General features: G+C 37.6%; 1 protein-coding gene across 1 annotated transcript in view; it reads right to left on the bottom strand.

Moving 5' to 3' along the window:
* The window catches only part of LOC117278530 (large ribosomal subunit protein uL13c), a 36,844-nt gene extending 18,926 nt beyond the window's left edge, over positions 1-17,918 (bottom strand). The window contains exons 1-3 of the mRNA XM_070180180.1: positions 17,892-17,918; positions 17,529-17,698; positions 4,309-4,324 (exon numbers count right to left, since the gene is read on the bottom strand). Coding sequence (XP_070036281.1) covers positions 4,309-4,324; positions 17,529-17,698; positions 17,892-17,918 — 213 coding nt within the window. The remainder of the gene's footprint in view (positions 1-4,308; positions 4,325-17,528; positions 17,699-17,891) is intronic.
* Positions 17,919-22,323: the final 4,405 nt, after the last annotated feature.

The raw sequence follows: 22,323 nt of genomic DNA, 5'->3' as shown, positions 1-22,323 counted from the left end.
TGATAACTTCGTGTATATTGACCAAATCCGAGTTAGAATCACTTATCCAAATATTTTCCCCTAAAAATATGTCAAATATCGCTTCTGCTCAAGCTCAAATTCGTCAAAAATGGCAAATGGGACGAAATCCTCAGTCTTATAAAACTGCTGAGGCAGCCATCGATCTAGGGCATCGATCATGGCTTCGATCTTTATAGCCCTCGATCCTATCCTCAGTCATAGCCCTCGATCCTGGGCCTTCGATCAGCGGCCTCGGTCATAGACCTCGATCCTTGGCCTTGATCCTGGGCCTCGAGCCTGCCTTCAATCATTACCCTCGAGCCTGCCTTCGATCATGGCCCTCGAGCCTTGCCTTCGATCATGGCCCTCGAGCCTGCCTTCGATTGGCCCTCGTGCCTGGCCTTCGATCCTCGGCTCGATTTCTGGCAGAAGAAGATTTGCAGCAGCTTTTTGCAGCAGTTGTTTAAGTCCAACTTTTGATCCGTTAACCATCCGAAACTCATCCGAGGCCCTCGGGACCTCAACCAAATATACTAACAAGTCCTAATACATCATATGAACTTAGTCGAGTCTTCAAATCACATTCAACAACACTAAAATTACAAATCACACATAGATTCAAGCCTAATGAACTTTAAAACTTTCAATTCCTACAAGCAACGCCGCAACCTATCAAATCAAGTCTGATTGACCTCAATTTTTGCACACAAGTCATAAATGACATAACGGGGCTATGAAAATTTTCAGAACTGGATTCCGACCCTGATATCAAAAAGTCAACTCCCCGGTCAAACTTCCAAACTTAAATTCCTATTTTAGTCATTTCAAGCCTAATTTAACTACGGACTTCCAAATAAAATTTCGGACACGCTCCTAAGTCCAAATCACCATACATAGCTACTGGAATCATTAAAAACAATTTTCGGGGTCGTTTACACATAGGTTGACATCCAGCCTACCTTTTCAACTTAAGTTTTAAACTTTGGAACTAAGTATTCCAATTCATTCTAAAATCTTTTCTGACCCGAACCGACTACCCGGCAAGTTACATAACAGTTTTAAAGTACAGAATGAGCAGTAAATAGGGGAATGGGGCTACAACTTTTAAAACGACTGGCCGAGTCGTTACAACAACCTATTTGTAACCAACCAACCTCAAAAATGGACTTGTTACCACTAAGCACCCTCAACTCGCGTACTCGCTCAACAAGAAAGTTTACAACATTACCAATCATTCATGAGATCATGTGCCCTCACCAACAACAAAAGAGTGAATATAGACTAGTCCACACATTCAAATATACTTTTGAATATAAAATAAAGACATCACACAATTGAACAAAATTCGTTCACTCTCACAAAGAATTCATATGCATCCCGTAGTTGTACCATAAGTTTTCCCGTAGTGTACATCTCTACTTATCTAAGCTAGCCAAATCTAGGATCAATTAGGACTTTAAGGTTGTAATGTAGGCTAAGGGACGGGAATGATATATTTAAAAATAGTGACTAACCCTCCTAAGCACTTTAATACACTACACTCACAATTCGAGCCCATATTCTTCTCAATCAATTCACTTGCCACAACCCATACACAACATAGCCCTTACTTTCATTAAGCACCTCTATACTCCCACTAGCACAAATTAATAAGATTTGGAGGTGTATATTTATCTACATACTTTGACTATCATTTTTTATTTTATTTTCTTGCAATTTTTCTTTTTCTTCACACACTCCATACATTAAAGTTCATCGGCTACTAACTTTTGATGTCAACTTTAGTGCACCAAAGAGCCTTTCCATGGTTCCACTAGCAAGCTACTCCCCAAATCTCTCACTTTACTTCTTTTAGCGACTAAGTGCCTTAGGAGGTAAAGGTTCAACAATCTTAAATTAAGAGAAAAATAGGGGTACGGCTTGTAATGTGGGTGCCAAAAGAAAGGTCTATAAGCTCAAGGGGGCTAGCAACGGAATTTTTTTATATTTTTTTATGTGACAAGCACGTCTATGATCAAGCAAAAAACGCCTACGTCATCTCCTAGATTAGCACAACTTAATAATTTTGCTTCGATTAACACACGGGGCAAGTTCTAGACTATACAGGATAGCACAGAAGATCACATCTCCTCACACACACATTGCACATGACTCAATCAAGACAGTTCTATTCAACTCTCAAGTCACGCAAGCACACATAATTGAGAAAATTTAAGCAATAATGCATAATGTGACATACAGGTCAAACAACTGAGAAAAAGCGTCACAAAATAGGCTATTTACTTTATTTAGGCGTCACAATTCAAACCAAATATACGGGAAGATAGAATGTATGTCATAGCCTAATGTTCCAGCACCAACATGTCACTAAGTAGCTCAGAGCAACTCAGTTTCTTCCTAACCTACTCCAAAAAAAAGTACTCGGTTCGAGCTACACCCTTGGAAAAGAACCGGCGCCCAAAGAAAAACCAAGGGATACTACCTAACTCTCCTAAAAAAAATCTTTTTGGCGTTTTTAATCGAACTCTATCCCTTAAGAAAATTGTCCAAAAGATCCATCGTCGGGAAAAGTTTGAGTTTATTCTAATTTTTGATTTTTTAAAACAAACTAGGCTAAAACTAGACTAAGTAAAACTAGTAAAAGAAACAAAGTGATACAATTTATACAAGTACATCACAAGCAGTATTCCTCCCACCCTACACTTATATTATGCAAAGTCCATGATGCATATAAAAATATAAAACATAGTAGGGTGAAAAGAAAACTCCCTGTCAGTCGGAGTCCTCCTCCTCAGTATGCCCTCCATCCGCAGCTCCGGGCACATCATCATCAGGTCCTAGAGGCACCAAAGCCAGGGGCCCTATAACATCATCACCCACCTCGTCCTCTGTGTCTGAGCCATTGATAGTGTTTGCGTCCTCCGACGAGTGAACTAGGCTTCCAGGTGCAATCCCCAACATATCCTTAGACGAGCTCGACAAGTCATAGCGTAAATGCATACACTCCTCGTCTGAAATACCAGTCCTGCTCATGAGTAAATTTAAAGAGTTATAGAGGTACCTGTTGAAGTTCTCGTCTCGTTCATTCCGTGCTGCCTGAGTGATCTTAGACGACGTCTTCTACAAGGATGTGATGTCCAATAGTCCTATAGGCGCCTCAACCACCTCATCATACCCTGGGTACTCCGGCACCCCTCGGGAAAGCATATATTGCGTGAGCAAGTTGCCGAAGAAGAACCTCCTAATCTTCCACCCAAATCACGTGCGGGCCATCTCATCGAGCATGATATCACCCACATTAATGGGTCTGCCAGTCATCAAAAAGAATATGACACACACTCAAGCTCGAGTGAAATCGCAGTTGTACTCCATGAGCATAAGTCTGGCTTTCACAAAATTCTACCATACTTTGGCAGTTTTATTGAAATCATAGCGAACCATATGAAGGTGAATATAGCCTTGCTTTCTTGTCCACTTGGCATTTGAATCGACGTCACAAAGAGTGTGATGTATCTTTGTGTAGTTTGGGCTTCTGACAAATTTCTGGAGCCTCATCGGGTCAGCATTCTCAACCCCTAAAAATGTACATAAGGACCGCCTAAACAGTGGCACGTCCTTCCCACGTACATGTGACCTGAACAAGTTTGTATCCCAGTTGGCGTACAGTTCCCGAACCATGCTCAAATTTGCATGCCCGGGGCATTCTATGAGTTTGTCCATGTTCAGTGCACGCAACCAGCCAAGTACATCTGGGAAGTTTCCCTCTAACGTTTGTACATTAAACCCCATTTCTGAAACGTACTGCCTAGAGGGTATGAAATCCCTATGCCATGCAATTGCCTCATCAGTACTTAAAATCAAGCGAGGTCGAGGTCGCAATGGTGCTTGCTGTGATCCCTCGGCTACTTGTTTTCCTTTAGCTTGCCTCGAGGATCCTTTTCCTTGCTTCCACTTTTTGGGCGCAGGGGCAGTGGTGGAGAACTTTCCAATTCCCTTGCCCTTGCTTGCCATAGCAACCTACAACACATATAAGCCTAAATGTGAGAACGAATCAACAAATCTGCCTAAGGTTGTCGCGCGCGGCAAAAATGACCCCATACTTAAAACTGAAAGCTCAATGTACAATACTTCACAATTGTTTATCTAAAATGCACAAGTGTTGCACTCTAAAGCCATGGGTACTCAAGACTTACCCATGCCACACAATAGATAAAAGGCACTAATGATGCCACAAAAATAAGTGAGTGATCATGGATAAGTGAATTCACCTTAATGCAAGCTAGTGGCATATGGTATTTTAATGTCCACAACTATTACAACTACACTAATTTAGCTTACTCTACAACGTTCTACAACATACATCATATAGGATACATGGTGTGGGCAATACGTATGCATTGTAACCAAACTCCCAAGCATGTAAAATCATCCCCACACACCCCACACTTAGCCCAATATCATATACAAATACACTTGGTTACTCAGACTTCACCGGTGCACAAAATACTTATTCAAACATTTTAACAAATACCTTGCGGGCATGAAGTGTGTGCATTCTAGTTGAACAATGGTAGAACATGGTGTCCCTCCCAAATTTCAATGCAGTAGAGGAAATTCTAGTTTACTACTCCGTATACAAAATAACCACACAATATTCGACCAATCTGGACCGCCCACCTTAAAAAATTCTTAAGAAACTACATAGGGGAAAATTTAGGGATTAGGGCAATTGGGAAGATGAGAAATTCATGGTTATTGACCTATTAGAATACAAGAAGAAGAAGAAGAAGAAGAAGAAGAAGAAGAAGAAGAAGAAGAAGAAGAAGAAGAAGAAGAAGAAGGAGAAGGAGAAGAAGGAGGAGGAGGAGGAGATAAAGAAGAACATACCTGTAGAGTTTAGAAGGAGAGCAAGAGAAGAAATTGAGAAATTTTTGAGAGAGGGATGAAGAAGCTTGGCAGAAGCAGAAGCTAGAGAGAGAGATGCGTTTTAGTTTTTGGGTGGGGAGTGTTTTAGTTATGTTTTTAATTTGTTATGGGTGGGTATGGGTTATAAGATGGGTTTAATGTGAGAGTATATGGGTAGATAGGTTGGGTTAGTGGGTATGAGAATTAAGTTAATAATTAAAATTGAAAAAGAAAAGAAAAACATTACTTGGCTAATAATCGGCTTAATGTATGCATATTTTGATATATACCGCCTCACATTTTACTCATGTCTCGATGATTTGAGATGTTTAATATGATTATTTGTGCCAAGATTTGGTATTTCTATGTGTAGGGATTATTCGGATGTAATTTTGGGACGAAAGGGCGCGAATTGGAGTGAAATCGGGACAAAAAGGCAAAAAGTGAAATTTGAGGGCCACAACGAGCATGGGGCGCTGGCTGTGGCGCAATTTACAACAGCTAAAATATTTGAGCTCCAGGGCTAGCGCCCCACGCTGCCCTGGACGCTCAAGACGGGAAAGTGTCCTTTTTCGACTAGGACTCGGTTATTTCGACCCCTAGACGCCCCCAACTCATATAAAAGCCAACATAAACATATTTTAAAAGAGGGAGGATGTTTTGAGAGAACAAACACAAGCACAAAGCCGCCGTGGAGGCCGAAATGCATCAAGTTCCATCTTTCTCTCACCAAACTTAGTAATTTTTATGTTTCTTTGTATGATTTGTTGTTTGGCTACCATGTCTATGTGGAGCTAAACTTTACGTTCTAGGGTTGTGGTTCTTTCATGACTATTGTTATTCTGATATTGATTTTGCCTTCTTGATTTATCATATTGGTTTATTTATTCAATCTTGCGCTTAATTATTTAATTGCTTGATCACCAATTGAATACTATCTACGAATCTAGAATTGAACTCGAAAGTGGGAATTCTAGATTGCATATAGGATTGAGTAGAGCAAGTTCTTGAACTCGGGCATCGGGGAACGGATTCGTGGTTAGGATAGACATATACCTAATTGCCTTGCTTGGTTGATTTACAGGAATTATAAATGCGTTCTTGTTGATTCTAACTCCATAGACATATAGGCGTTAGGTTAGCTTGAATAGGCGAGTAAGAACTCGACAGATTCTTATAAGCAATATTAACCCTGTCAACCAATAAGCTAGATAAATTAGTCGGTCAATTCAATTGAAGAATATAATAGGATTGTTAGATAGCCCATAACCCTAGATCGTTTTCATTACATTGATATCATAAAAATCTGCTCTTTCTCTGTTCAAAGTTCATTATTTATATTTTTTTATTTAATTAGTTTAGAATCAAATATTTTTAGGTTTAATTCTTGTTTAGATAATTAGGATAGTCTAATTTAGTTAATAGTTAATCACAAGTCCTCGTGGGTTTGACATCCGACTTTTAGTCACTTTATTACTTGACGACCGCGTATACTTGCGTGTGTGTTTGGCTGCAACAAGTTTTTGGCGCCATTGCCGGGGACTTAGAAATTAACTATTTTTCTACATTAGGCTTTTACTTTTATCTTTACAAGTTTTTTTTTTCCTTCTCTTTTTGTAAATATTTTATTTTTATAACTATTTGATTTTTCTCTTAGTGTGTTTCTAGTTCTTTCACCATGACATTTGGGGATAAAATATATGGAGGTAAGGTTATTGATGAAGACTCTTGGTTGACGGAAGACTTATATGGCCCGTCATTTTGGGCTTGTCATGACCTGAACTTTTGGAAATCTAAATTTGAATATGGGAGTAAGGGTTGGTATTGGGACGAATATTCTCGATTAAGGAAATATGCGGAATGACGTTGTCTTCTGACAACGTTGGTGAATGATTGGTCTAAGGAGAGAGATGATCTTGCACATAAAATTGATAATTTTGGCTTGGCTGTGCAAAACTTGGATGCAAATTTGAATGAAAAGGTTGATACGTGTAATGGCCAACAATTTAATGATGAGTTGTGTGAAGCTGAAAAAAATCTTCTAGACCAAATTGAGGAGCTAAAACGAGAATACCAATCATTAGACCATGTTTTTTTTAGGATGCCAATGTTGAGAAGAATGCTCTAGAGTCATATGAGGGAATAGATAACATTACTTTGGGAGATTTGAGTGTGTGTATATATGGGGATGTAAATAGTAGTACAATTCATGAGTTAGGGCGCATTAGACCTCATTCCAATCATTTTTTCACATTGTGTTTAGATAGTAAGATAGTAATCGAGCCATCTGAGCCAATGAGGGGGTCAAAGGGTGAGGATGAGAGTGCCTATATTCTTGAATTTGTTGTGCCAAAAAGCAAAAATTACATTCCTCATCTAAAGGCCGAGAAGTGTAAAGTGAAAAATTTATTACTTGGCCTGGTTATCGTTGTAGCCCCACCACTAGAGCATAGCCGCAGACTGGATGCCATGTTAGGGGCTCAATTCATAAGTTCGAGGTGGAGGCAAAAAGTGGTTCACATCGTGCCACTACATTAAATTAGGCACTTGTTGGGAGGCAACCCAACTTTACTGCTTTATTTATTTTTGTTTATTTTATTATTTTTGTAGTGTTGTTTTGTTTTGTAGGATTATGAGCATAGGAAGAAAAGTCACTGGAAGCATGCAAAAGCGAGCCAGATGGTTGGAACTAGTGTGAGGTACCCGCACAAAGGACCATCCATGGGAGAAGTCTGAGTATCCCGTGAGCTGCTATTGCTTCGACCTTTGGTCTTTCAGGGAGTTTCTTGTCCACCCTTGTTATTTTTACTTTATTTGTGTATTGAGGACACTGCACTCTTTTAAGTGTGGGGTGGAAGATTCTCTATTCTTTCTATAGTATTATATTAGTATATTGTTAGTTTCTTATCTTTTTATTGTTAGCTAGCTTTTTATTTTTAATAGCATAGTTAGTAGAATTAATGGTATAGTATAGTAGTAGTAGTAATTAAAAAAAGATTTTTAAAAAAAATAGAAAAAAATTGAGAAAAAATTGAAATTTTGTTTTTGGACTTTTCCCGACGATGGATCTGTTGGACAATTTTCTTGAGGGATTAAAGTCCGATTAAAAATACAAAAAAGATTTTTTTTATTTTATTTTATATAGTTATGTAGTATCCCTTGGTTTTTATTTGGACGCCGGTTCTTTTTCAAGGGTGTAGCTCGAACCGGATATTTTTTTTTTTTTTTTTGAGTAGGATAAGGGAGAAAATTGAGGTGCTCGGAGATACCTTTTGATATGTTTGGTGTTGGCAAGTTAAGTTAGAGCATGCGCTCTGTCTTCCTGCATATATGATTTGAATTGTAATGCCCAAGTAGATTAAGTAACCTACTCTTTGACGCCTTTTTCTCAGTTGATTGACTTGTATGCCACTTAGTGCAGTGTTCCTTAAAAGAATTCTCAACTTGATATGCTTGCTTGACTTGAGAGTCACACAGAACCGTCTTGAGTGAGTCAAGTGCCATGTGTGTGTAAGGATTGTTTTTATTCTGTGCTATCTTGTGTAGTCTAGAACTTGCCCTATGTGTTAATCAATGCGAAATCATTAAGTTGTGCTAGTCTAGGAGATGACATAGGCGTTTCTTGCTTGACCATAAAGGTGATTGTCACTGACAAATAAAATTTTCCCATTGCTATCCCCTTTGAGCCTATAGACCGTTTTCTTGGCACCCACATTACAAGCTGTACTCCTACTTTGTTCTTAATGTGAGATTGTTGAACCTTTACCTCCTAAGGCACTTAGTCGCTAAAATAAGTAAGGTGAGAGATTGGGAAGTGGCTTTCGAGTGGAACCATGGAAGGGCTCTTAAGGTGTACTAAAATTGTGAATAAAGGTCACTAGCTTATGAACTTTAATGTATGAAGTGTGTAAAAAAAAGAAAAAAAAAGAGGATTTTTTTTCCAAGAAAGAGCAAACAAAAGTTCAAATAATGTAGAAAGACACACCTCCTAATCTTTCTCACTCGTGCTAGTGAAACCATAGAGGTGCTTGATGGAAAAGAAGGCTATATTAGTTATGGTGTATGACAAGTGAATGGGTTGCGAATCAATTGTACTTGAATTGTGAGTGTAGTGTATTAAAGTGCTTAGGAGGATTAGTCACTATTCCTAAATGTATCCTACCCGTCCCTTAGCCTACATTACAATCTTAAAGTCCTAATTGATCCTAGATTTAGCTAGCTTATATTAGTAGAGATGTACACTACGGGCAAGCTTATGGTACGACCACGGGATGCACATGAATTCTTTGTGAGAGTGAGTGAATGTTGTTCAATTGTGTGATGTCCTTAATTTATGTTCAATGACATATTTAAATTTGTGGACTACTTTGATATTCACTATTTTGCTTGTGGTGAGGGCACTTGATCTCATGACGGATTGGTGATATTGTACACTTTCTTGTGTTGGGTGAGTGCGTGAATTGAGGATGCTTAGTGGTAACGATTCGTCTCTTGAGGTAAGGTGGTTGTGGAGAGGTTGCTTGAGTTGATTGAGTTGGTTGAAAAACATTGAGTATACTTGGGCTATTTAAAAACGGGAAGAATGTGAAATTTGTGTGTTCATGCTTAATTGCCGACATCGATCATAGTCAAAAGGTAGGGTGTTTGATTGAGTTAATTGTGAGGTCCTCTTTCATAATGCTAAGTACGTTTTGGGGGTGCTAATATAATTCCATTGCTCGAGGACGAGCAAGAGTCTAAGTGTGGGGTGTTGATAATCGGCTTAATGTATGCATATTTTGATATATACCGCCTCATATTTTGCTTATGTCTCGATGATTTGAGATATTTAATATGATTATTTGTGCTAAATTTTGGTATTTCTATGTGTAGGTATCATTCGGATGCAATTTGGGACGAAAGGGCGCGAATTGGAGCGAAATCGGGACAAAAAGGCAAAAAGTGAAATTTGAGGGCCACAGCGAGCGTGGGGCGCTGGCTGTGGCGCAATTTACAGCAGCTAAAATATTTGAGCGCCAGGGCTAGCGCCTCACGCTGCCCTGGATGCTCAAGACGGGAAAGTGTCTTTTTTCGATTAGGACTCGGTTATTTCGACCCCTAGACGCCCCCAACTCATATAAAAGCCAACATAAACCTATATTAAAAGAGGGAGGATGTTTTGAGAGAACAAACACAAGCACAAAGCCACCGTGGAGGCCGAAATTTATCAAGTTCCATCTTTCTCTCACCAAACTTAGTAATTTTTATGTTTTTTTGTATGATTTGTTGTTTGGCTACCATGTCTATGTGGAGCTAAACTTCACGTTCTAGGGTTGTGGTTCTTTCATGACTATTGTTATTTTGATATTGATTTTGCCTTCTTGATTTAAATAAATAAAAAAAAAACCAGCGCTCCGCGCTATGCCTGGTGCTGGGAATTTGGAACATTCTGACTTTAGCGCCCCACGTAGCGTGAGGCGCTAACCTGGGCGTTGTTTCGACGATTATTTCTATTTTTTTTATATATATAACTTCCCGATCCCCTGATCCTTTTTATATATCCAATTTATATATCCCACACCATTCTACCTATAATTTCTATACCTACAAAGAAAATGCAAACTTTAGTCTACTCTAACTAAAATAATTAGAAAGCTAAGCTATGAAAGCAATAAAAATTGGGTTGCCTCCCAACAAGCGCCTGATTTAACGTCGCGGCATGACACAGAGTCTCGATTACTCATCAGTGAGTACAACCTTGGCCTTCTCACGGTCAATTATTCCTCCCCAATAATTCTTGACTTTGTGTCCATTCACCAAAAATTTTCTTTCACCATTTAAAGCTCGCAGCTCAATTGCACCATAAGTAGTGACTCTCATCACCTCAAAAGGTCCTGACCATCTCGATTTTAACTTTCCAGGAAATAGCCTTAGCCTAGAATTAAACAATAATACATGTTGGCCTGGCTCGAAGTGACGCGGCTTAATATGCTTGGCATGCCATCGTTTTGTCTTCTCTTTCTAAAGCTTAGCATTTTCATAAGAGTGCAGCCTGAACTCATCTAATTCATTCAACTGCAAGAGTCTTTTCTCGCCCGCGACTTCAAGGTCCATATTCAACTTTTTAATGGCCCAATACTCTTTGTGTTCAAGTTCAGCAGGCAAGTGACATGCCTTCCCATAATCAAGCTTATAAGGCAACGCCCCAATTGGCATTTTGTATGCAGTTCTATATGCCCACAAGCTATCATCTAACTTTGCAGCCTAATCCTTCCTATTCACACTCACCGTCTTCTCTAAGATTTACTTTATTTCTCTGTTCGACACCTCAGCTTGTCCACTTGTTTGAGGATGATAAGCCGTCGCAACTCTATGGCGGACTCCATATTTTGCTAGAAGGTTATTCAACAACCGATTGCAAAAGTGTGTCCCTTCATCACTTATCAAAGCACGTGGAGTCCCAAACCTTGAAAATATGTTTTTTTTCACAAACGCAACTACCACCATGGCATCATTTGTTGGCAATGCGATCACCTTTACCTATTTTGACACATTGTCAATAACTAGCAAAATGTATTTGTTTCCTATGGACAATGGGAATGGTCCATAAAAACTATCCCCCATACATCAAAAATCTTGACCTCCAGGATGTTATTCAAAGGCATCTCATGCCTTTTTGTGATTGTTCCTATTCTCTGACACTGGTCACACTTCTTAACAAATACATGGGCATCCTTGAATAATGTTGGCCTAACTAAACTGGATTGTAATACCTTTGTAGCTGTTCTATCGCTTCCATGATGGCCTTCATATGGTGATGTGTGACAATCATACAACACTAGTTCGACCTCCTTTTCTGGTATGAATCTCCTCATCATTTGATCAGCACACTGCTTGTACAAATATGGCTCATCCCAATAGTAGAAGTTCACATCATGTAAAAACCTCTTTCTAGCTTCAGATTCAATTTTAGGAGGAAGTACCCCGCTCACCAGATAATTCACATAGTCTGCGTACCATGGGGGAAGGTCTTGGGTGATAGCAAAAAGTTGCTTATCAGGAAATACTTCTTTAATCTGGCCACCCTCCTCCACGTGATCGTGATTTTCCAGCCTTGATAGATGGTCAGCTACTTGGTTCTCTGTGCCCTTTCGATCTCATATTTCCACATCAAATTCATGCAACAATAAAACCCTGTGCATCAATCTAGCCTTAGATTCTTTTTTTGTAAATAGATACCTGATTGATGCATGATCGGTATGGACTATAACTTTTGTTCCCACCAAGTATGCCCGAAATTTCTCAAAGGCTCACACCACACCTAACAACTCCTTTTCAGTGGTGGTGTAATTTAGCTGCGCATCATCAAGAGTCTTACTCGCATAGTAGATGGAATAAAACATTTTGTCCTTCCTATGGCCTAGCACTGCCCCAATAGCATGGTCACTTGCATCACACATAAGCTCAAATGGTAAGGACCAATCAGTTGCCGCAATAATGGGGGCAACCATCAACTTCTTTTTGAGCTCTTCAAATGCTTTCAGGCAGGCGTCATCAAAATTGAAAGTTACATCTTTTTCAAGCAACATACACAAAGGAGTAGCAATTTTAGAAAAATCTTTAATAAAGCGCTGATGGAATCCCGCGTGTCCCAAGAAACTCCGGACACCCTTCACAAAAATGGGTAGAGGTAATTTTTCAATCACCTCCACCTTCGCTTTATCAACTTCAATGCCGCTCCTAGACACTCTGTGACCCAATACGATGCCTTCCTGCACCATAAAATGACACTTTTCCCAATTCAATACCAGATTTTGTTTCTTCACAATGGGCCAACACCTTACTCAAATTCTTCAAGCAATCATCATAAGAAGACCCAAAGACTGAAAAATCATCCATAAAAACTTCCACAAATTTTCTACCATATCAGTAAAAATAGCCATTATGCATCTCTGGAAAGTGGTTGGTGCATTACAAAGACCAAACGACATTCGCTTGAAGGCGAAAGTACCATAAGGACAAGTAAAAGTGGCCTTCTCCTGATCCTCTGTGCATATGACAATCTAATTGTATCCCGAATAACCATCAAGAAAGCAATAATATTCATGCCCTACTAATCTGTCCAACATTTGGTCAATGAATAGAAGTGGGAAGTGGTCCTTGAGGGTTGCTTTGTTGAGCTTTCTGTAATCAATGCAAACTCTCCACCCCGTCACAGTGCGAGTAGGTATAGCTTATTTTTTTCATTCTCAACAATAGTCATCCCTCCCTTTTTAGGCACACATTGCACTGGGCTTACCCAGTTGCTGTCAGAGATAGGAAAGATGATACCTGCATCGAGCCACTTAATTACTTCCTTCTTTACGACTTCTTTCATGATAGGATTCAATCTCCTTTGTTGCTCAACACTGGGGGGGTGTCCATCTTCCAGAGAACTTTTATGCATGCAAAATGATGGACTGATTCCTTTGATGTCAGCAATTGTCCACCCTATAGCCTTTTTATGTTCGCGAAGTACTCTGAGTAATTTTTCTTCTTGTACATTAGTCAGGTTGGACGAGATAACTATTGGAAATGTTTTCGAGTTCCCCAAATAAGCATAGAGCAGATGTGCTGGAAGAGGCTTTAATTCTAGCTTTAGAGCTTAATCAATAGATGGCTTAGGAAAGGTCGGAGTAACAGGCTTGCCCAACTCCTCAAACTTCCTAAAACCATGGACATAGTAGCATGACGTGTCAAGTACTCACTCAATTTTGCCCATTATCTTATCTTCCGTGTCTTATTCATTCCCAATCAAAGCTTGTTCAAGAGGATCTATGGGGCTCATATAAGGCACTAATGACGTAGCATTGCTTTCCACTACAGAAATCATGGATAGCTCTTCATAGTGGGCTGGCAATCTGAGTCCTTTGTACACATTAAATACCTCCACTTGATCACCTACTCTCATCGTCATCTTTCCTTCGCATACATCAATAATAGCTCGGCCCGTGGCTAAGAATGGATGCCCCAAAATAAATGGGACTTCCTGATCAGGCTCGTAGTCCAAGATAATAAAATTAGCAGGGAATATGAAAGAACCCAGTTGAACTAACACATCTTCAATTACTCCTTCTGGATGAGCAGGGGAGCGATCAGTCAACTGTATGATTACCGTTGTTGGGCGCGGCTCACCCAAACCCAACTGTCTGAACACAGAGAGCGGCATCAGATTGATGCTCGCTCCAAGATCACACAAAGCTCGCCCGACTGCATGCTTACCAATCGAGATTTGGATAGTGAAACTACCTGGATCCTTCAATTTTTGAGGTAGCTTGTTTTGGATTCTCGAGCTACATTCCTCAGTGAGCGCCACAGTCTCGAATTTAGTCAGCCTCCTTTTATTTGCCATTATGTCCTTGATGTATTTTGCATATTTGGGCACTTCTTGCAAGATGTCTACCAATGGAATATTTATTTGCCCCTTCTTTAAAATATCAAGAAACGTTTTATACGCGGCATTATCCTTCACTTTCTGCAATCTTTGAGGGAACGGAGGTGGTGGCCTCGAAACTAATGGTGGGGGTTGCTCAGCCACCGCCTCTTCAGCTGGCTTCTCTTATTCCTTTGATTTTCTGATTTTGATTCTATATTGGCTGGCCTCTCATTAAAAGTCACATGTTTTCTATTTTTCGACTGGACTTCTTCTAATTATCTCACATTCCTCAATGACACGGCATTAATGGATGCCTTAGGATTAGCTTCAGTGTCACTTGAAAGAGCTCCAACTGGTCGAGTATTTTGGGCACTGGCAAGTTGTCCCACTTGGCACTCCAAATTTCTCATTGTTGCGGCTTAGGCCTACTGGTCAGCTATCAATTTCTTCATCATTTCCTCAATGTGACTTGTTGAGTTTGCATGTTGTTCAGCCTGAGGTGGCCTATATTGTTGTTGAGGTACTTGTGGTCGGTATTGATTTTGAGCACCTTGATTTCCACCCCAAGAAAGGTTTGGGTGGTTCCTCCAGTTGGGATTGTAAGTGTCTCATACTGATTTGCCTGGCCCCTATTTGCATTACCCACAAAGCAGACAGACTCTAGATTAACTGGGCATAAATCGCTCGTATGACCCTCTCCACATACTTCACAAAATAATTGAACATATTGCACTGGTTGAGCTTGTTGCTTGTTAATAACCAAGGTCATCTGATTGACTTGGTTGGTCAGTGTAGAAATCTACGCCGATAATGCCGAGACGACATCTAACTCAAGAACCCCTGCAGCTTTTTGCACCGTGTGTCTGCCCGTTTCTCCTTGCCAATCCGGATTGCTTTTGGAGAATTTGTTCAATAATACATATATCTCGTCAAAACTTTTCTCCAACACTTGACCTCCAGCTGCAGCATCTACCACAATTTTCGTTTCAGGATGTAGCCCTTCTATGAAAGTGTGAGCTAACACTTTGTTTGTCTGATTGTGATGAGGACAGTCTCTGAGTAGCCCCTTGAACCTCTCCCAAGCTGAGTATAAAGACTCCCCCAATTTTTGTTTGAAGGCGACTATATCACTTCTGATCTTTGTAGTTTTGCCTGAAGGGAAGAACCTTGCCAAATATTTTCTTGCTAGATCATTCCATGATTTAATAGAATTAGCCAGTTCTGCCTTCAACCATCGCTTTGCTTCCCCCAACAGAGAGAATGGGAAAAGTGTGAGCCTCACGAAGTCTGGAGTGACTCCGTTAGTGATATAAGTATCACTAATCTCTAATAAATTCAGGATATGCTGTTGTGGATCCTCGTGTGGAAGACCCATAAACTGTCCATTCGCATGAAATAGCTAGATCATGCTCTGTTTTAGCTCAAAATGCCCAGTGATCTTGGGCTTCACAATGTTGGAAGTTACATTAGAAATGTTGGGCATTGCCACCTCCTGAACAATCATATGTTGCTCCTTTGCCATGTTCACAGAAAATTGAACAAGTGCCTGAAGATTATTTGTATCCTTTGCTTCCCTCAACCTCCTATGAAATGTTCTCTCAGGTTCGGGGTCAAAGCCTTGAAATCTGTCCTGGCTTCTGACCCTGCGCGTTCAATTAAAGTTCCCGAGATCAGAGAAACAATCAAGTGACATTAGACTCGATGAAATAAACAATGAAAGAAAAAACTAGAAAATAGTCAATATTCAAGTCCCCGGCAACGGTGCCAAAAACTTATCGCTCCCAAACGCACACGCATATATACGTGATCGTACAAGTAATAAAATGATAAGTCGAGTATCGAACCCACAAAGACTTGTATCAACTACCAATTAAATTCACCAAGATTGTTATTCAGTCAAGCCAAATTCGAGTTCAAGAATGTGATTATACTAAACTATAATTCTAAATAGTAACTAAATTATCAAGTAGTAAAATAATTGTGGTGTATTCAGTAGAGACAAATATTCCAGGGTTGTGATCGATTCACCAATTTTATTGTGTTTTAGTTAACTCTCCCTTTTATACAATTCACTCATGGTTGCTAATTAATCGATAATTGCTCTCATAACCTTCTCTCGAAGTACTACTCGCCTATTCAAAATAGATTAACGCCTATATTCCTATGGAATCAATCTATTAAGAATGCATTAAGATTACGATATTTAATTAAGCACGGTGACTAGGTATATTCCTATCCTAACCACAAATTCCCCTCCCCCCTAAGAGTTAAGATCATGCTCTCTTCAATTCTTCTCTAATCTAAACATGGCTTTCCCAAGCATAGCATAGATAGTAAATAGAACCTAACTGTTGGCCAGACAATTAAGCAATTAATCACAGAACTGAAGAAACAACCATATATTAGTGAATTGTAATCAAGGTTAAGTCAACGTTAAACAACAATATTCATGGCTAAATCACAACCCCAGAACTATGATTTTTAGCCACTCATGATAATAGCAAACAACTTCATAAATGTTGGATAATTGAAAATACTAAGAAAAGATGAAGAAAATTGAGATCTCTTCGCTCCCGAATATTTCTCGTGTGTCTTCTCCTTCAAAGTGGTGTCTCCCTCTAAAAATAAGCTTAGTCTTGTTTTTATATGTGTTGGGTAGGTTTAGGGCCGAAACAACCTTGTCCCGGGCAAAGTTGGATAGAAATTCCGTCACCAGCGTCCAGCCCAGCGCTAGGCGCCGTCCCTGGCGCTGGTAAATTTCACATTCTGTCTGGGGCGCCACATATAGTGTGGGGCGCTGCCTGTGGTGCTGGAAATGTCCCTTTCCCTTTTTCGTCTATTTTAGCTCTAATCTCGCACCTTTCGCCCCCAATTGCTCCCGGATCATTCCTACACATAAAAACACCTCAAATTAATATAAATCAATACATTACATCCTAAATCCACGAAACAAGAGTAAAACATGAAGCGATATACATAAAAATATATATATACTTTAAGCTAAACATCAGGCATATGAAAATCACTGATATAGTGATTGACCTGTTTGGAAATCTTAAGTTTAGCTTACAAGAAATTTAAAAAGAGAAAGAAAAAAAAAAGGTAGCTTCAGATTCTCGTCTTCCTAATCACAATGCAGAGAAAGTAGCATGGTTTTAACACAAAAACACACCACTATTGCAAATGCAGAGAAAGTAGCATGGTTTTAGCATGGTTTTAGCATGGTAGCTTCATGTCCACATTGGGAGTGTATGTTGCGAGATTCTTCCCTCCGATATATATTGCTATAGTTGATGCCAATCTTCCAAGAATTTTGTTAGTGGCATCCACAATATACCAAGATTTGCCTGTGTTCACATGGTCTGCAACCTTGGGATACCATGTTTCATTCCAAATGTCCTGGAGGCAGCAAAAAGAATAAATTATTTGCAATACCTTAATTATGCAATTACATGTAAATGCATTCTTAGTCTTGCTTCAGCAACTCAAGGAGATTCCTTAGATAAAAAAAATCATTTATGCGTATTCCTTAGAATTTTCATTTTTTTTAGAATTTCCTGATTTTCTGAAAGATTTATGTTAGATTTCTCACCAACTTCTTCTTCTTCTTGGATTTCATTATCGTCTAGCTCAATTTTGTTAGTGATTTGTTCATCTACCATAAATTCTTCTATATTTTCTGATTTAAAATTTTTATAGTTCGCTAAAAATTTATCAATAAGTCCTTTTTTGGAAAATATTAAAGTTTTAACTCTTCTCTTTTTTGGTGTTTTAAATATGTGAATTCATATTTTCTTGTTGATATATGTATGTGTGTGTGTGTGTATATATATATATATATATATATATATATATATATATATAAAGACAATATATAATTAAGAACAAAAGATGTAACGTGGGGAAAGCTTGAAAGAAAAAAAAGCGTTGGCAATTGCTTTCTGCTATCTTATTTGAGAGAATGATTTACGAGACAATGAACTTGTGAGTGTAGAGAGGCCAAAAGGAATATAAAAGATTGAAGTAAAATATAGTTTGAAGAGAGAGTAACAAAGTGGTGAAATTAATGTAGGCCATGTGATAATGATGATGGTGTATAAATGAGGTAAGAATGTAAAGTTTATGCTGGAACTTTTCGTGTTGCAGCAAAATAGTGACTATTTTTGAATGATTTTGCAAACGTTGGCTATTTTTCTATTATTAGTTTGAAAACTGGCTAGCTCGTGCTATTTTCACCCCAATATCTCTAGCGGTCCCAAATTATTATTTTTCATGAAAAAATATACTTTTTCTTTGATAAACTAAATATTTTTAAAAGAAAAATTATCACATACAACTATTTAATATTAAAAATTTTGGGGGGCCCACGTATGTGGGGCCTCAAGCAATTGCTTGACTTGCTTTACCATTGGGCCGGCCCTGCTAACACTATGTTTGGATCATTGTTACCCATTATTTTATAATGTATTGTACTATACTGTATTGTATTGTACTGTAGTCTTTTATGGATACAATGTTTGGATAGATTGTATTGTTTGTTGTTGTTAAATAATATTTTATTTATTTTGTTTGATTGTATCGTACTGTAACTGTAAGTGATAAGTTTATTAAAATACCCTCAACTGTTTTAAATAAATATTTATCAAGAATTACGTACAAAAATAATTTAAGAAACCTCTTTCTACTAATTTATCACCAATTATGTAGCTCGGAAACTTGAAGAAAAAAGTTAACTATCATTAGCAAAAAATAATACCTAATACGATGGAAAGAGATAAAAAAAAAATAGAGATTTGGATGAAAAGAACGACATGAACCAACTCTGGAAAAGATGGACGTAGATAAAGTAGGTCAATAAGTTTGATATTTGAAGTTAAAATAAAAAAAGATAACGGATAAAATAGAATTATGGAGTAATAAGTAAAGAAATAATTGGAATAGAAAATACGAAACAATCCCATCACACCAAATCGGTTGTTTCAAAAAATGGGGCTTTTGGTTGTTCAGGAACAATAAATTTAATAATACGATACAATCAATTTTAAATAAACAATCAAAACAAACATTGTTTGGGATAACAATAAGATATGATACAATAGGTTGTATCATCCGAACAAGCCGTAAAAGAAAATGAGCTACTACTGACGAAAAGTGGGCATGGGGGTTTGGTTCAGAGGGTGGATTAAAATGTCTTTTAGGTCTTACGTCGGCGGATCAAAACTGTAGTTAATGTTATGAAAATAATTATAATATGGATGTCCATTTATTACTCCACTGTAGATAATTTTTCTGAAGAAAATTATCCGTTTGGTACTCTATTGAATTATATCTACAAGTTGCTGATACAGGCAGGTTGCAAGCAACCCAATGAAATAATTTGCAGCAGCTTCTTATTAAACATGCAGGTTGCAAGCAGCTCATGCAGACAGCTTACAAGCAGCTCAAGAAAAGTCTCGCAGCTTCTTCCTTTCTTCTATAAATAGAGGAGTTTTCAGTTCATTATGTACAATAGTTTGAAGTTGAATAATATATCAATCTCTCTCTATACTTATCTTCGGTTTCTTTACTTTACAGTCTTTATTTTATAACACGTTATCAGCATGAGACTCTGACATTTTGAGCACTTACTTCGAATTTAATTTTTATTTCGTGTTCATCTCCGATGTAAGGCGACGCTCTTACGTCCGCGGTTAGATCTTGTTCATTCCTAGCATCATAAGGCAGATTATATCCTTGAGGTGGTGAGTTTTTCTTCTTGGCAGTAGTGATGTAGATATCACTTACATCTGGAGTGGCCAAATTTACGTAATTTAATTTGAGCCTTTTGCTTATATTTTAATATCTTTATCATCGCTTGCTTGGTTATATGTTACGTATACAATACATATTTTGGTATTTGTTTTCATCCTTATTATCTTAATAAAGGAATACAAAGTGGATAACATTGTTAGATCCACTTAAACTCCAACAGAGTTTGCAAGAAATATACAACCACCAGAAGCGGTTATATTTCGTATATCTCATTGTAACTAAATTTTGTTAACCACCAAAATTGGTATATGCCTATGATCACCAGAAGTGATAATTTAGGCTTTCTATGGTTACAATTAAAGATAAGCTAGAGAAATATTCTCAATATTACATGCACGCCTCGATTTGCTCCTGAAGTAGTAAATATTTTAAAAGAGGTTGAAGCATCACAATTTGATGTGATTAATGCGTGTTCAATAATTATGTTCGATTTCCTGAATGATGAGAATTTTTGATAAATATTAATCTATTTCCTGAAGTGAATGTGATAATATTAATAAAGTCGTAAATATGAACGTTCTCTTGTTGTAAATGTATTACAATTTGCCTCCAGAAGAGGTATTATGATTGAGAGAATATATACTCAATATTTTATATTTTATATTTGCTCCTGAAAAAGTAACACAATTGAAATCTTCTCCTAAAGTAGGAAAATATTTTGAAGCAGTATCTTTCTGTGCTTAAACAAAATAATGAGCTATTCAAAGTTATTTCTGAAGCACATTTTCATTCCCTAGAGTGAATGAAGAAATACCACAACTCACCTCCTGAAGAGATAGAATAATAGAGGATATAAATATTATTTTTATAGCATAAAGATCATTGCCACACGTACTTGTTGTACGTAAAACATATTGGATAATTTTATTAAGTATCATTCTAAGGCAAAAGCATTCTTATAGAATACTTTCTACTACAGCCGCATTGATATATTATGGTTAGTTATTATTAACTACCCCGAAGAAAATAACAACTCATGTATATTTCCTTGAAGGATGTAATGACTATGTGGTTGCCGCTTTGATATAAAATATTCAAATGTTAATGGCGTTTCTCCCTGAAGGAGATATTTGTCACAAAGTTGGTGGTAAAAATATTGAAATTCTTGATTTATGACATTTATAAATTTAGAATTGTCTTTATATTTTTTATTTGATTATGATTTTCTCTCGTTATACCAGAAGTATCTGAGCTATATTTGATAGTACAAAATATATCAAAAACTCCCGAAGAACTAATTGTTTGTCTAGAAGATACGTGACACCATCTACAAAAAAAAGACTCATTTTGTGGGGGTTATTTTGTTGATCAGTGACGGTTTTCGACCCCCACAAAATAAATTGTGGCGGTTTTAAAAAACGCCATAGTTACGTTCGCCACAAGCTTTTTGCGGCAGTTTTATACAACCTCCACGGCGACCGCCACAAAATAAATTTTTAATTTGTGGCGATTTATAAAACTAATTAGCGGCAATTTATAACCTCCATAATATGATTTCAAAATTTTAAAAAAATAATTTGTGGGAATTTATAACCCTCACAACTTCATCTCAATCTAATTAAAAAAAAATTAAAAGTGGCAATTTGTAACTACCACAATATCTATCTGAAAGTTTATATTCGAGGATTCAATAAATAATTTTACTAAATAACTCTCACAACAGAAATAAAATTCCATTAAAAATATCAATACTAACAAACATCACAATTTTAAATTCACATCAAACTAAAATTATACAAATAAATGTATGATAACTTGAACATTATACAATAAAGAGTAGATCCTCATCCTCAATAAATAAATATACAATGTGCAATTTACTTGCTTGGTGATTTGCATTGTTATAGCTTGATGCTACTCTTACATCTATGAGGGGAAGTAAGCTCGCTCTCCACATCACTAAGCTGAAATAATGAAATAAAAATATTTGATGAAAAACTTATAATTGACTAGCATTTTGACAAACCAAAAGCACAAATCCAGTTACATAAATAGATGAAAGCTCTAATTGTTTTAACAAATTAATCTGTCACTTGGTCTAATCAAGGCATTGAACAGAAGTTGCTGGATATTATCACATGAATAAGAGCTAAAGTACAAAGTTAATTCCTCGTATATCATCACAAATCTTACCTCAACGAACTACTCTACTTGGCAACATAAATTCTGGCCATATTCATCAAATAAAAAAACCACCTATGTAACTATTAAAG

Source organism: Nicotiana tomentosiformis, chromosome 7 (assembly GCF_000390325.3).
Source record: "Nicotiana tomentosiformis chromosome 7, ASM39032v3, whole genome shotgun sequence".
Lineage (NCBI taxonomy): Eukaryota > Viridiplantae > Streptophyta > Magnoliopsida > Solanales > Solanaceae > Nicotiana > Nicotiana tomentosiformis.
This window is presented reverse-complemented; position numbering and strand designations above follow the sequence as displayed.